Raw genomic sequence first — 14384 nt, forward strand, 5'->3', positions numbered from 1 at the left:
GATCTTTATTATTCGTTCCCTTGCAGGAGGCAGACGCCGCGCTAGGCGGTGGCCAAGGCTGCGCACCCTTCTCGCTAGCAAGGGGAGGTATAGGGGGACCGCGGTCGCCCACACTAATCAGTAACTCCCAGAGGCCACTGAACAGCGGGGGCCTTTTCAGGGCAGACGCCCCAAGAAATGATCTATTTACTGTTCGCACTACTGTGCACTTAGCACCGAGAGAGTTGTTCTTTGCACTTATCAACAGAAACCCGCGGCTCCGCGGCTCGAATTCACTTTGGCCGCTGAGCGCGAGTCGGCCCGTAGCCCGGCGTCGCCGCCACCGGCAGCGCAAGGTCTGGCTTCACCATTCCAACAGGTGGCGAGGGCCGGCGGCGCCTGGTCTGGGCGCCCCTTGCCTTGCCTGACCTACAGGTCCGGGGGCGCCGTGGCCTGCCACCTCGCTCCAAGGAGGAGGGCGCGGGCTGGGCGGGAGCGGGGGTTCCGGAATGGGGCGTGTGCACTGGAAAGTGAATGCGCAGGCGGGCTCCGGACACCGAGAAACTAGAGCAACTACGGCGCCGCCGCGGAGAGCTTCCCAGGGAGCCACCCTTGATTTCCCGTAAAAAGAGTTTAATTGTTAAGACGAATATGCCTTTCAAGTGACTTGAGCAGAGAAACTCCTCCGGGATCCAGACACAGTCGAGGTTGTTACTCCTTGATCATCACCCCTTCCGCCGACACACACACCCCGTGCCAAGTTTGCCTCCCTTAGTCTTCTTTGATTTTACACACACACACACACACACACACACGTTTGCCTCCTTAGTCTTCTTTGATTTTACACACACACACACGTTTGCCTCCCTTAGTCTTCTTTGATTTTACACACACACACACACACACACACCCCACTGGTGAATTAGGGGGGTCGCTGAGGCGTAGTCATGCCTTTCTCCGCCAGTGTGTCCCTTCTGGGATGACTCTGAACCCGGGACCGAGTCCTGTCCCCACTCGGATCCCTGCGGCCAAGCCCACTCACTCCGGCCAGCCGAGCCCAGCGGCTGCTGAAAGTCGCTGCGGCGTGCTGTGGACGCGCCGCTCCGAGCGCGCTGCTTCCCGAAGCCGCCCGCAATGCTGATTTATGCTCCAGCGGCTCGCGAAAACCCCAACGCTTTGGCTGGGTTAATTTTTGTCAATTGTTCTTCATCATACTGAGATAGTTTGCAGCTCGAGGCGGGTCTTATTTATCACCCTGAACATTTGAAATACAGTCAGACATAAAAATAACTGACTCTGGGACTCTGGCGCAATATTGGAGCCGTCGGGGAATAATTTGGCTAACTGTCTTGGACGTTTCACCTTCTAAACAGAAATGCAATTCTCAGTCAAACTGTAAATCAGATTGTCTTCGGCAATGGAGGCGGGGGAAGCACCAAACCCAGAAGGGAACGCAAACAAAATGAAAGAAAACGCAGAAATTGACCAAAGCAAAATGAGCTTTAGAAACCCAGACTGGATTTTAATTTTAAGCGTGGAACCTCATCGGGAATGTGAATTCCTAAATGTTTTACCAGCCGGATCCGTCCCAGAAATTCTAGGTGCTCCGGAAACTGAAATGATTTATTTCTTTTTACCGTTATTGCTGTTTTTGTTACTAAACAATAATGAATTATAAATGCTGTTTTCGGGGTCTCCTTGAAGAGGTCTAATTATAAATGTTAATGAGAGGGCGCAGAACAGTTTGGGAAGGACTGGGTGGGAGCTTAGAAGTGACCTAACACTTGGAAAAGAAGGAAATTAGAAATTACCCTCTCTCTTTGTTCACAAAGTTCTGTGAATAGATAAGAAAGAATCTGATAATCTTTTCTGCGCCTCAGAGATTCCTTTCCCCTGCCTATGTGGAAGCCCCCAATAATGAAAGCTCAATTTCTTACCGCCCCACTTAGACCAAGTAGTTTAAAGCCTAGCCATGACTAGCCTTCCCTAAGGCAGGAACTGGAAAAGAAGAGAAAATCCATGCAGGCGACCACTCAACAGTTGATCATAAAGGGAAACTCAAAACACAACCAAATAAAACTTATGCCGGGGAAGGGTGCATCTGCTATTATTCTGCATTATTTCTACCCTCAAGTAAATTTCATTCTAGCACAACGAAGGGGAGATCAGCCTCCCGCTTTCACAGCAGAAATCTGAGGACGGTTTTCTTGACCTGAACCCACAGGGACCTTACCTGTAGGCACTTGCCCCACTTTTAGGGTATTTAAACAAGTATATATTTGTTTAAACTCCTTTTTTGACCAAGTCCTTTCACATAACTTGCTTCTTACATTTCTCCAAATAAACTTGAACAAGAGAGCTGTGACTTTTAAAATCCACAAATTAAAATTAAATTTAAAGATACCATGGGGGGCTTCAGGTAGAAAATTGGAAGGATTATTTTAAAATAACTTTGAAGCTTAAGGGATGATACTTTGGTGGTTGATAGTACTTGGTATCTATTGATAATACTGAATATATAATATTATGATTGCAATCAAAGTATGTAGTTTCAAAGGTGTTAAATGAAATAAATGAAATAAAATTTAATCTTTTGATGGGAAAAAGATCAGCAAATAGTTGGGCATTTTTTTTTTCATTCTTAAGAGTAAAGTGAACTGCTGCGTTTTTGACATTTGTGATCCAATTCTTAATCCGGTGGTTTTTATATCGGCCCCAACCTAATTTCCCCAAGTTGACATCTCTGCTTCTTCGAAGAGGGATCTCAATAAATTCAGAATGCTATGCTGATGGGCAGTACCCCTGTTGTGAGTCATCCTTTGCCAATAGAGGCTCTGATGTCCTTTTCAGTATAACCAGCTGGGAAATTAAAGGAAATGTGTTTGCTTCTCCACATGTTTATTTTTTTGTTTTTTCCCTTTATTTCTAACACATCAAGATGAGTCCTTTCTCTTAGAATCCCAAACCAAAGATATCTCCAAAAACGTATATTTCGAAAATTAAATCTACAGATGTAATACATACTGTGAACCCTATAAAATGCGTTTACAATGCTGACTTAAAGAAAGAAATTTATAACTTTCATATGTACCTTCCTTGTGCAATAGGCAACTGCCATATGTTTCCGACTTCCATAATTCAGTTTTTCCTGGACATCTGTAGCAGGTAGTGAGTGCTTCTTAAAGTACATTTTATGTAATATGAGAAGGAACCCGCACCAAAGACTAAAGGTTAACATAAAAAAGCAGAAGTCTTTCTAGAAATGCTAGTTATTCTAAATTTACATCACCTATTACGAGTGGCCTGAGATGGGTTTTTTCCCCTCCCTCTTTCTTCATGAGGCTGGATTTGGAAATGCAATATTGTATATGCCAAGGATTCTTTACAAGCAACATTTCCAAAACATCGAAATGTTTGGGTAGATTTCCTCTTGTTATTATTGTTCTTTAGGATTTTGCTTGAAGATTCTCATTTGGCTCTTCCTGAAAACCCGGGTTGGAAATACATTCCAGTAAGATTATTTTAAGACAAAGTTTAATATTTTTGTATTTCCCCCTATATTTTTAAGGGGAAAAGAACTCTAAGATCTTCATTTTTCATTGATCTCAATTGTTCCTGATACACTTCTTAAAGGATGGAAGAGTTCACACAATTAAAAGTGAAAAGAAAACAAAACCAAAGTCATGCAGAAATGTCATAGTTTGTTGTCAATTTTTTTGCCCATATGTTTAAATTCAGGGTTCATTCCCACTGCTAATACTATTTTTCAATCGCCCCCTTCTTTTTGTGCAATTCTTGTGCTAACTTTAAATTACTGTTAAAAATCTTTTCATTCAGCTGAAAATGTCTCATCTGTCAGTACAAAAATATGAATAAATCCCAGTCACATTCTTCATTGTTTACACTTTCAGCAGATTATATAAATGTGCACAAAATTTCCACTGTTCAAGAACTTTGGTATCTACAGTTGTGAAAAATGAGAACAGGGCTCAATTCACAGCCAATTAGAGGATGTAATAATTTTTAAAAAAGTTAAAAACCATAGCAAGTAATTCTTAAGTAGAGCCTAGTTAGAGACGCTTATTTCCATTTTCAATTTATTTTAGTAAAGCAGCAGGCTCAAAATAATCTTTGTTTATAGGGAAATAGTATTAAATATTTAATTCAAAGAACATGAAAGTACATATTTTAAAAATCAATTTAAACATAATTTTTTATAGCATAAGCTACTAAAATGCCCATTACCTATTTAGAGTATATAATTTAATTTCCCCATTCATTGTCTCAGTTTGATTTATATCCAAATCAACCTGTTGCAATGTTGGTATCAGCAAGGTCCAACTACCCATCCTTGGTATTTATTTACATCTGGATGTTAATTCCATTACTTCCTTTAAGCCATCTTATGTTTGAATCAGGTTTTAGTGATAGAGAACGTGTGGCCTTCTTGGACATTTCTGTTACTAACCCCTAACTGTAGGGCTGTGGGAGGAGTGTGGGTCACTGAATGAGGAAATGAAGCAGAGATTTTTTTCAGCACAGGGTGAAAAATAATTGCAGTATAGTCTGGAGGCAGAGCAGATACTGCTGGAAATTGGACATGAATGGGGAAGCTCATTAGCCCAGCAGAGTGAGTTTTGTTCTGGACACCTCACAACCCCTTTCACTTCTTTCCTTCTCCAAGCTGGAGAACTTGGAGATGGGAGGAATGGAGGAATGAAGACCAGCTTAACTTGAGAGCACACTTTCCTTTGGCTTTACCAAAACCTTGCACCTCCTCTAAGCCCCAGAGAGAAATGAGCCTTGATTTAAAAACCAACACTACTGGAGACTCTCTCTGGGTCCCCTGGAGCCCTGAAGGGCTCTTCTGTAGGCAGCTGGAGTGCTTTTGTAGAAGGACTCAGTCTCAAAAGATCAGACTTGTGGAACAGAGTGGTTGTTGAAGAGAAGAATGGTAAACAGGCGCCAACCCGTGCGAAGATGCTGTCTGTGTGTGCTATTTGCGACAGAAGGGAGCAGGGAGGAATTGCGGTTCTCCACGGGGCCTGGGTTTGCTGCTGGAGCCTGAGACTCGGCAGAGAAGCCCACGAGAGCACAGCCAGACAGACCCTGGCTGGCTGCATTTATTCCTGTAGACTTTGTAATCTTGCAGATTATAATTTATTATTTTTATTGACCCAAATCAGAGGGAGAGGCAAGAAGAAGAGTATGTACAAGGAGAAGGAAGGGAATGGGAAAGGAATGGAGGAGAGTGCGAGCCCTAGCCCACGTGTGGCATGGTCCTGTGACTCCGGGCGGCTTCTGGCATCCCTGGCCCCCAATTACGATATGGCTTCTTACCAGATCAAGTTACAAAGTAACACAGCCAAATAAGTATCCTTCTTGGGGCTCGGATTGGGCCTTCCTTCACCCGACTCTCCCATCTCTTACTCTATTTCTTGCCAGGCTAGTATTTTAGCGAATAATAAAATGTCTTTCTATGCATGGGAAGGAAGTCCAGATCCTGGGTGTTTGGAAATTTGGAGACTGCCTGGTGCATCTAGAGTTCAGGGGGCAAAAAACAGACCCTCCTGTATGCCAGGGTAAACCGCCCTGTGTCAGATTGTTAGTCTGGGAAATCAAACATGAGTTTGGAAATTTACAGCGATTGTCAAGTGTTAAAGAAAAACAGAAACAACAACAACAAAATAAGTCTATTTCGAGAATGAAATCCTGGCGCATAGGACTTTAAAATTTGGAATTAAAAATAACAATTGTTTATAAATAAAATACAAAAATAAAAACAAAATACAAAAATATAAACAATAGTAACTTAGGTAAGAAGAAACAGCAAGCTATATCTAAACATAGATAGATAGATAGATAGATAGATAGATAGATAGATAGATAGATAGACTCTAGACGAAAGCACAGCAGGAGCCAACAGAAAGAATGAGCTTCAAAAAAGAATCTTTTCAATGTTCCAATTTTAAACTGCAAAAGAAAGACGAGAAAGAAAAGAGAGACAAGAAACAGGAGGAACCAGATATGCTTTTTAATCCTCCCCCCCCGCCCGCCTCCCCTCCCCCTCCCCCCCCCCCCCGTTAATTTTCCTATCTGTTTGGATACAGATCCCACTAGGTACCATTCTCCCAGACCTGGATATGCAAGGCTCATATTATGCCCTTTCCCCTCTCTCCAAGTCTCTGAGACAGACCCACTCTGATAATGTTCTTCCCTGGGTGGCTTTTATTTGAAATAGAGCTTGGCTAGTCTTGCCAGAGGGCTGAGAGTTTAATTCAGTTTTAATCATTTCCTTAATGTAGCACAACCTGGGAAAAGACATTTTCTCTTAAAGTGACAGGAGGCGCACGCTCCCTGTACATACGCTCTCCTCCACGTTTGCACGTGCGCAGGTGCACACACGCGCATCCGCGCACACAAGCCCATACAGACAAGTGCACACATAGACAAGTGCGCACGATCGTACTCACGTGCACACAAGCACAGACATGTGCACACGCGCACACGTATTCCACCGAGCTTTTCTTCTGCCAATTCGCGTCCTGTCCCGTTTCTTTTGCTCTCTCGACAAGCAAAGTGCAAGGCCCTGGCTTGGCCCTGGCACGCGCAAGCCACGCTTTTGAGAAAACGCCTTGTAAGGGCGTTGGCTTCGCCTTCACTCCGAAGGCCGAGAATCCTCCCCGCCAGCGGACTCTGCCTTTCCTTCCCTCCCGCGCCTGGGGGTGGGGGGTGTTGGTGGTGAGGCGCCCCCCTCTCCTAGAGCTAAGGTCCTGGTGCTGTGAGGTCTGCGACTAGCTGCTTAGCGGGGTCGAGTACAGCTGGTCCTGTTAGGTCCAGAAGCCTGAGCCAGATGCAGCGCGAATCCCAGGCGGCAAGCGGCGATGCGGCTTTATAGCTATGGTTCCCAAAGCCTAGGCTGGACCTGTACTAAAAGGGACCAACGCTTCCTCCTGCCCTGGGCACCTAGCGCACACCTGGATTATTTGTAAGGGCCACGTTCAATCTGACATCCTGGGTGTCTGCGAGGCTCAGCTTTCCAGCTTGTAGTCTATGTGGACACAAGTACTCCGGTGTCTGTGGGTTCCGGGGTCTGCGCCCCTTTCTGCTCTGGGTAAAGGTGAAAGAGGAGGGAAAGAGGAGGCCTTTGAGTTGCATGATCCTGAGCGCGCCGTTGCAGGCTGTCTGGCCCCTTCTATATCAGTTTGAGCTGCAGAGCATGTAAATGGACAAGAACCCATCTACAAGGCAAGCTTCACGTCTGGAAAATGCGTTCGTCCCTGGCGGCCTCAGGTTTCTCAGGATGAGCCGCTCCTCGTCGGGCCCCTGGGCAGGTATAGACCTGAGGGTCCTGGTGACTCCACCCATAGCCCTCGCAGCCTTCTCCAAGTCTCAAGGGCTGCCTGAAGGAGCTTCGCGTCACTGAGTCTGGGCCTGCAGCGAGGCGCTGGGACCTCGAAGGCTGCTGATGCGGGCTTCAGACGCCCAGCGCGCGGAGCTCGGGGAGCAGCCTCCAGGCCCGTTTGCACACACCCCCCCACCCCCACCTCCTTCCACTCCCACTCCCAGCCCAAGCCCTCCAGGTGGCCTCCTCTGCTCTCCTACGCCTGCTTCCCCTTCCGCTAGGCTTCAAAAACCGGGTTTGCGCTTACATTTTAGGCTGTATTACCCGCCTGGGGCGCCCTCCGGGGTCTGCACAACTCCAGACTGTTTGCAAAGCCTTCTTTTACAAATGCAAAACATCTCCTTCCAGTTGAATCTGTTTCTCAAGAGTTTAAAAAGAGCCCTCTTCCTCGAGGGTGTTACCCAGGCGTTTTTTGACTCAGGCAGCTGGGGCCCCGCGGGAGGCGAGTTCGTGGATGCCCGGGGCACCGCCTGCTCAGGTTCCGGCTCTTCTAGTTACCTCTCAGGAATGGCGCGTTCCCCACGAGCAACGGTAAAAGGAACTCAGTCGCGAAGCTACTGCCTATCACTCTACTGAAAGCTTAGAGGGAAGTCAGAGGTAACAAGGAAGCCTGCAGTTGTGGGGGTTGAATTGAGCGCGAGAAAAAAACAACCCTTTGTCGTGTCTTTTATACCAAAGATTTAAGAGTAATATGTATCAAATTTTCTTCTACACTAGATTTGCTCTATTTACATCAAAACCATTTTGGGGGTTAATCCTGACCAAAAAAGTCGAGTTGAAACTATAAACTGTATGGATGCATGACTGGTGTTATTCAATTAAAACGCGTTTTTTTTTTTAATTTTGCTGTAAAGAAACAAGTTGGCTCTTTAAAAGCCTGAGGAAAGAAGTGGCAAATTGTTTAAAGCAGGACAAATATGGAGCCAGGTTAAATCATAGAGATATTTTTTAAAAACCGCAATGGAAATTTTATTGTATCTTAAAACATTTCACCTTGCGAAGTTTTTAGGAGATTTAAAAGCTAAATCTTAATCACTGAAGACATGCAGGATTAAAATCCCACGATTTAACGTTTTAAAATTATCATGCTTTGAAAGGAAAGGGAGGCTCTGAAAAGGGCGTACTTTTACAGACTAGTAAATATGGGGGACTGAGCGATAATGTAAAATTTTGCTCTCCTAAATATAAAGGATTTAAATATGCCTTGATTTCCCACACCCTCCCCAAGAAAAAGCGACTAAGTAAAACATAAGCATAAATAAATAAGCAAGTCTAACGCCATTCGTGGCAGAGTGGGCGCTACTAAATACAGGGATGTTTAAATGAGAAAAGACGGGCCTGGTGGCTGTGAATTGTCCCCACTCAAAAATGTTCGGAGTTGTAGCAATATTAAGTGATAAGGGAGTGGGACTGGAGTTTAAAGTTTCTTGGAAGATTCTTGATATTCTAACTTGGTGATACCTCGCTTTAAGGCCAGGAGCCTCACCCTTTCCTGGCCTGGGTGAGGAAAACTAGAGACGGGGATGTGGCAGCCAGAGAGACTGACCGGGTTCAGCGCCCGGGCTGGCACTTCCAAGCCAGACGGCGGCGCTTTTCTCTCTCTCTCCCTCTCTCTCTTTTTCTGAGACCTTGTAAGGAAGTGGGCGTGGATTGCGCGCAGTCGGCGCCACCTGATTGGCTGGACTTCCCGGTGATTGACAGGGCCCCAGACTCCACCCCCGCCGCTTTATTGACACTAATGAGCAAGTTCTTCCCACCGCTCTCCTGCCTGTAAGTGCTGACAGATCAAGGCAACAAATTTCAATTACAATCCCTAATTTGTGTCCGCAGAGTGTTTTTTACCCATGTTAGTCCTCTCTGGCGCATCAGTCGAAGCAGATCTTGGAGCAGCAGGAGGAGGTGGAGGGGGTGGGAACGAAGGAGTGCATCAGTGAGAGAGCGCGCGCGAGAGACTGAGGGAAGGAAACTTGGCGGGCGCGTCGCTGGTTCCTCGGATCCCAACACAAGCGAGAAAGAGGAAACGCCAAATTTGTTTTTGCCCGCGGCAGGGAAGGGGCCAGATCGGCCTGCGGGAGGCCCTGAGAGTCGTTCAAATTTTGGTGGGGGAGTAGAGCGAGTGTGTGTGTGTGCCCGCTTGAGTGTATGTGCGTGAGGGGCGGGCGGGCGCCAGGCGGCGGGGATGGCCGAGAAGCGGAGGGGCTCGCCGTGCAGCATGCTAAGCCTTAAGGCGCACGCCTTCTCGGTGGAGGCGCTGATAGGCGCCGAGAAGCAGCAACAGCTTCAGAAGAAGCGACGAAAGCTGGGCGCGGAAGAGGCAGCCGGGGCCGTAGATGACGGAGGCTGCAGCCGCGCCGGTGGCGCGGGTGAAAAGGGCTCCTCCGAGGGAGACGAAGGCGCTGCACTCCCGCCACCGGCTGGGGCGGCATCTGGACCCGGCCGGAGCTGCGCAGACCTGGAACGGAGCTGCGGCTCCCGCGGAGCCGCGGGTGAGTCGGCCCTTTCCCGCCCAACTTCCCGGCGCGTCCCTCCGGGTCCGCGGGGAACCTGAACTGCGAGTTAAGGGCGCGCGCGCGCGCGGTGCCCCTCCGTGCCTGAGGCAATTCAGCCACCAGCGCTTTGGCCTTGGGTGTCGGGGCGCGAAGCTCGCAGCAGCCCTGGCCGCTCTCGCCGCTCAACTCAGGTCGCCCTCCAGACGGTTAAAATGCAGCTCCTAGCCCCGCTTCTTAGGCTGCCGCCGCCCACTTGGCGACCCGCGCCTTCGGCCGCAGCTCTTTGCGGCTCTCCGCGGTGCAGGTCTGTGCCTTCCGCATCTGCCTCCCTTGGGGTTCCAGCCAATGGGTGCTCTTTTTTCTTTCCTAACTTTTAAAAGCAAGGGGGTGGGGGGAGCGACGGCATAACCCCCCCGAAACCGGAACGAATGCCCTAAACAGTTTGGGCAAACCAGGAAGAGGGCGGCGTATTTGCAAACGTGGTTTCGCGAGGGGTAGCTGAGCCCTTCCCTTCCCCTCTGGATTCCCTCTGCCGAGGCCGTCGGCCACCGTGAGCTTGCTTTTCGCGCTCTTCTCGTCCCTTCGCTGCTTGGCTAAGGGAGCTCAGGGCGGTCGGGGAGTTTGGCGGGAGCCGAGGCTGAAGAGCTTTCTTAGAGGATGCCTCCGCCTGGGCCCAAAGCGAGGGGCCTCGGACCCCTAACGCTAAAGGAGGCCCAGGCACTTCGGACCAGGGACACCGACGCCAGGCGGTTTTGCTGCGTGCGTTTTGGGTCGCGGGTGTGTCGGGGTCTGCAGTGGGGCTCTGGACTCGGGAACCTATCTCAGGCTCAGTCGGGCACGTATCCTAGACCCCCGCGGCGGCGCGAAACTTATTTGGGGCCTTGACCTGGCGGAGGCCGGGAGGGACGGGTGGACGCGGCCCTCTTGCCTCTGCGGGACTCGGTCCTTGGAGGCCTCGCTCCGTCGAGTCCCTTTGGCGGGCAGAGCGGGTGTTAAAAGAATCCGAAGGCACGAAACTTCCCCCTTTTCTCCTGGTCCTTTTCGTCTCCCCAGCCGCCCTCCGGGGGTCAGTCTCCCCATCCGACTTCCTCTCTCAAGCCCTCACCGTTATCCCTCTTTGCCCTTTGCTGCCCAGGCGGCTGTGAGGACGGCTTCCTGCAGGGCGCTTCCCCGCTGGCGTCCCCGGGAGGATCCCCGAAGGGGACCCCGTCGCCCTCCCTGGCACGGCCGGGAACCCCGCTGCCCTCGCCGCAGGCCCCGCGGGTGGATCTGCAGGGAGCAGAGCTCTGGAAGCGCTTTCACGAGATCGGCACAGAGATGATCATCACCAAGGCGGGCAGGTAAAAGGGCGATCTGTCGCCAACGCCCGGGCCCTGGCCTCACCCTACCCCTTGATGGGTTAGGAAGGAGAAGGGCCTGCAGAGCTGTGGAGTCTCTGGTTAGCATTTTTGTGCAGACAAGACAAGGCCCGGGTTGTGGTTCACTTTTGAGACTGGCTTTGCCTGCCTATACCGGAGTGCGGTCGGTGAGGGACACAGCCCCGCCGCCCTCTTGGATGTTAGGGAAAAATCCCCGTCGCCGCCTATGCGGCTGCGGCAGCGGCTGCGGGTGATACTCTGTGTGCTGGGTAGTTAGAGATTCGTGGTTATGTATACATCTGTCCAGGCATGTTTTTAGGCTCTAGTTATCGTTTCTGGAACTACTGAACAGATGACTTCCCTTAACCCCCCTTAAAAAAAAAAAACAACGCAGTTTACTCTTTAGAAAACTATGATTTGTTTTTTTTTTAGATTCCAGACTTCCAGGCTGGTTCTTTATCAAAAGATTTCCTAGCAATGTAAGAACGTGATGTTTTGTACTATTTTGATATTATACTAGAATGAAAAGTTACTGGAATCATCAGTAATACATGTATAATCCCTGAAAAAATAATAACCCGTTTTTTAAAAACCATTCTGTTTGTAGATCCAGTTACGTGGTTATATATATATATATATTTTTTCTAAATGAAATCCAACACATTCATCTAAATTTGCTGAAGAATACTAAAAAAAATTGTAAGAAGTTACATGTATTTTTTGAAAGTGTGAAATTTGCACATCCATTAGTTAGTAAAATAAATAGATTTGTTGGCCAGATACTGTTAATTTGAAGGAAGCACAGAAATATTTGCATTTTAAAGTTTTCAGTTCATTTAGTGCAATGAAATCTATCAATAATATCTTCCTTAAAAGGAACTTTAAAAAAGCACAGAAACTCTTTCAGGGAATACACATGGCAAAAACCTGGATAGCATAAAAGTATCCAAACTTATTAGAAATTACAAAAACATATTTTATTGAATCCATATGCTACCTTCTACATTTTCACAGAGCTTTTATTAATGATCCAAATTCAGTCTTCAACAACACAAAGCAACAGTTGTCTTATAAAGGATGTAGTTAAAGACCTTTACTCTTTATCTTACAGGTGCACTGAAATAACACTAAAACAGCAGCATATTAAACTGTTCTCATGCCTAGTTAGGAATAATGGACTTTCTTTTCTCTGGAAGTGGTCTTTAATGGCATTATTGTTAAAGAAAAAATTTTTGGTAAATAACAGTACTAAAATTTGTGTTACAAGGTTAAATTAGCAAAAATTAGATTAACTGGAAGGGTCCTAGACATAAATCATTAGATGAAAGTTAAAAAAAAAAAAGAACTGCTCTATTTGTTTTTCATATACAATAATTTGCTGTTATATTCTTGCTACTGTGTCCTTTTTTAAAAAGATAGCCTAGTGTACTTCAGTATCTCCTTTGATATGCATCTCTGGGAAGCCTAAAGAAATGCAGATTTTCATTTGTTTTAATTAGTGAAGTTTTGAGTAAGTGTGGTTAAATAAGAGTATTTCCAGGGTATAGTGGGGGAAGGAATGATTTGGTAAATATACATTGTGTTTAGTTTCTGCTTTCAATAAAGAAGTTTTACTATACCTTTCAAATTTAGAGCAACTTTTGCACTTCACCTTTACCATGCTGCAGACAGGAAGTCCTGTCTCAATAAAGAACATATTGTTTGGTTATAGCATGGCACATTGGCTCCTTGTGGTTTTTTATAACCCTTTTAAAATTTCACATTATAATATATTTTATCACTTGTACAAATTCAAATTTTCTATTTCTACCTTTGGAACATTTTTGTCATTTGCATTATTAAAGTAAATATGCTCATTGATTGTTATTTAAAAAATAAACTGCTTTTTTTTAGTGCTATTACTCCTTCAGTGTACAGTTCTTTTCCTTTTAGCTGTAGTGACATTTCAGTAAACAACAGTGCACGACAGGGTACAACAAATTACATTTAAAAGCCTCAGTTTTGCTACGTCCTGTATTCTGATTCTTTGAATTAATGTTATCAAAGTGAACGCTATAAATTTGTCCATATGAAAAACAGAGAGGTTTCTTCGCTTATTCGTTCTCCATGCTTAATTACAAACAAAAACAAAACCCATACCCTGTTTCCTCCCCTCCATATGCATAGGCGCATGTTTCCAGCAATGAGAGTGAAGATCTCAGGACTGGATCCTCACCAGCAGTATTACATTGCCATGGATATTGTGCCAGTGGACAACAAAAGATACAGGTACCGTGATCAGATGGATACAGCAGGATTAAGAATACACTAGGATTTTACAGGCTGTGCCTGTTTCATCTGTGAGGACTGTGATGTTTGTTTCCAGAAGCCTGTAGAATTTCTAGATCTATAACCCAACTCCCCGACAGTTCCAGGAGACCGGGCGGTGCCTTCTCTTGCAGTAAATGTGGAAACTTAATTTTTGTTTTGCTTTTAGCAGACACAGAAATGTCCTTTAAGTATTGAGAACTTAAAATAGGGACGAGTTTAGGGTTGCTAAACTGTGTCTTTTATAATGATTCCCTTTTCAATTAGAATTTGAGAGGAAATGTTAAGTTTGTAGGTATAGGTAATATTCAACGAAATGTTTCATTTCCTTTGTGATTATTTTGAGCTTTACATAAATTCCCTTTTTCTTGTTGTACTCAAAATCATAACTGTTGGCAGGCTTTTTCCCTTTAATTTTAGGAAATTATTGAATTTAGAAAAATAAAATCTCATAATTCATTAGGATATTAGGACATCTTTAAACTGGTAATGAATTTGTTAATTTACTGTTGTTTTTGGTTAGTAGTTAACACAGTAGATTAAAAAAATATTGTAAGATTTAGATTTTGAAAGAGGGTGGTAATACCTGGATATCAAGTAAGGTTGGAAAAAATACACATTCTTCAGTTTCAAACCAACCTTTGCTCTTTTTCTTTGGCAAATCAACAGTTTTCAGTGGACAATGCTTTCTACTTTCCTGAGGAGTTAAAAATGCTAACATTTGAAAAAGGAAATTTTGAGTAGAAGACCAGAAGATGCTTGCTTTAAAATTTTGGTCTTGTTTCTATTTTTTTTTTTTTTTTACTTTTTATAAACAGCTAGAGTACTTAGTAAGTTTTTAAATGA

The 14384-nt window shown here is 45.7% G+C and overlaps 1 protein-coding gene across 1 annotated transcript in view; it reads left to right on the forward strand.

Annotated features, from left to right (window-relative positions):
• The first annotated feature begins 9184 nt into the window (after positions 1–9184).
• The window catches only part of TBX18 (T-box transcription factor 18), a 29338-nt gene continuing 24138 nt past the window's right edge, over positions 9185–14384 (forward strand). The window contains exons 1-3 of the mRNA XM_027600920.1: positions 9185–9870; positions 11009–11213; positions 13398–13499. Coding sequence (XP_027456721.1) covers positions 9564–9870; positions 11009–11213; positions 13398–13499 — 614 coding nt within the window. The 5' untranslated portion in view covers positions 9185–9563. The remainder of the gene's footprint in view (positions 9871–11008; positions 11214–13397; positions 13500–14384) is intronic.

Source organism: Zalophus californianus, chromosome 7 (genome assembly GCF_009762305.2).
Source record: "Zalophus californianus isolate mZalCal1 chromosome 7, mZalCal1.pri.v2, whole genome shotgun sequence".
NCBI classification, from domain to species: Eukaryota; Metazoa; Chordata; class Mammalia; order Carnivora; family Otariidae; genus Zalophus; species Zalophus californianus.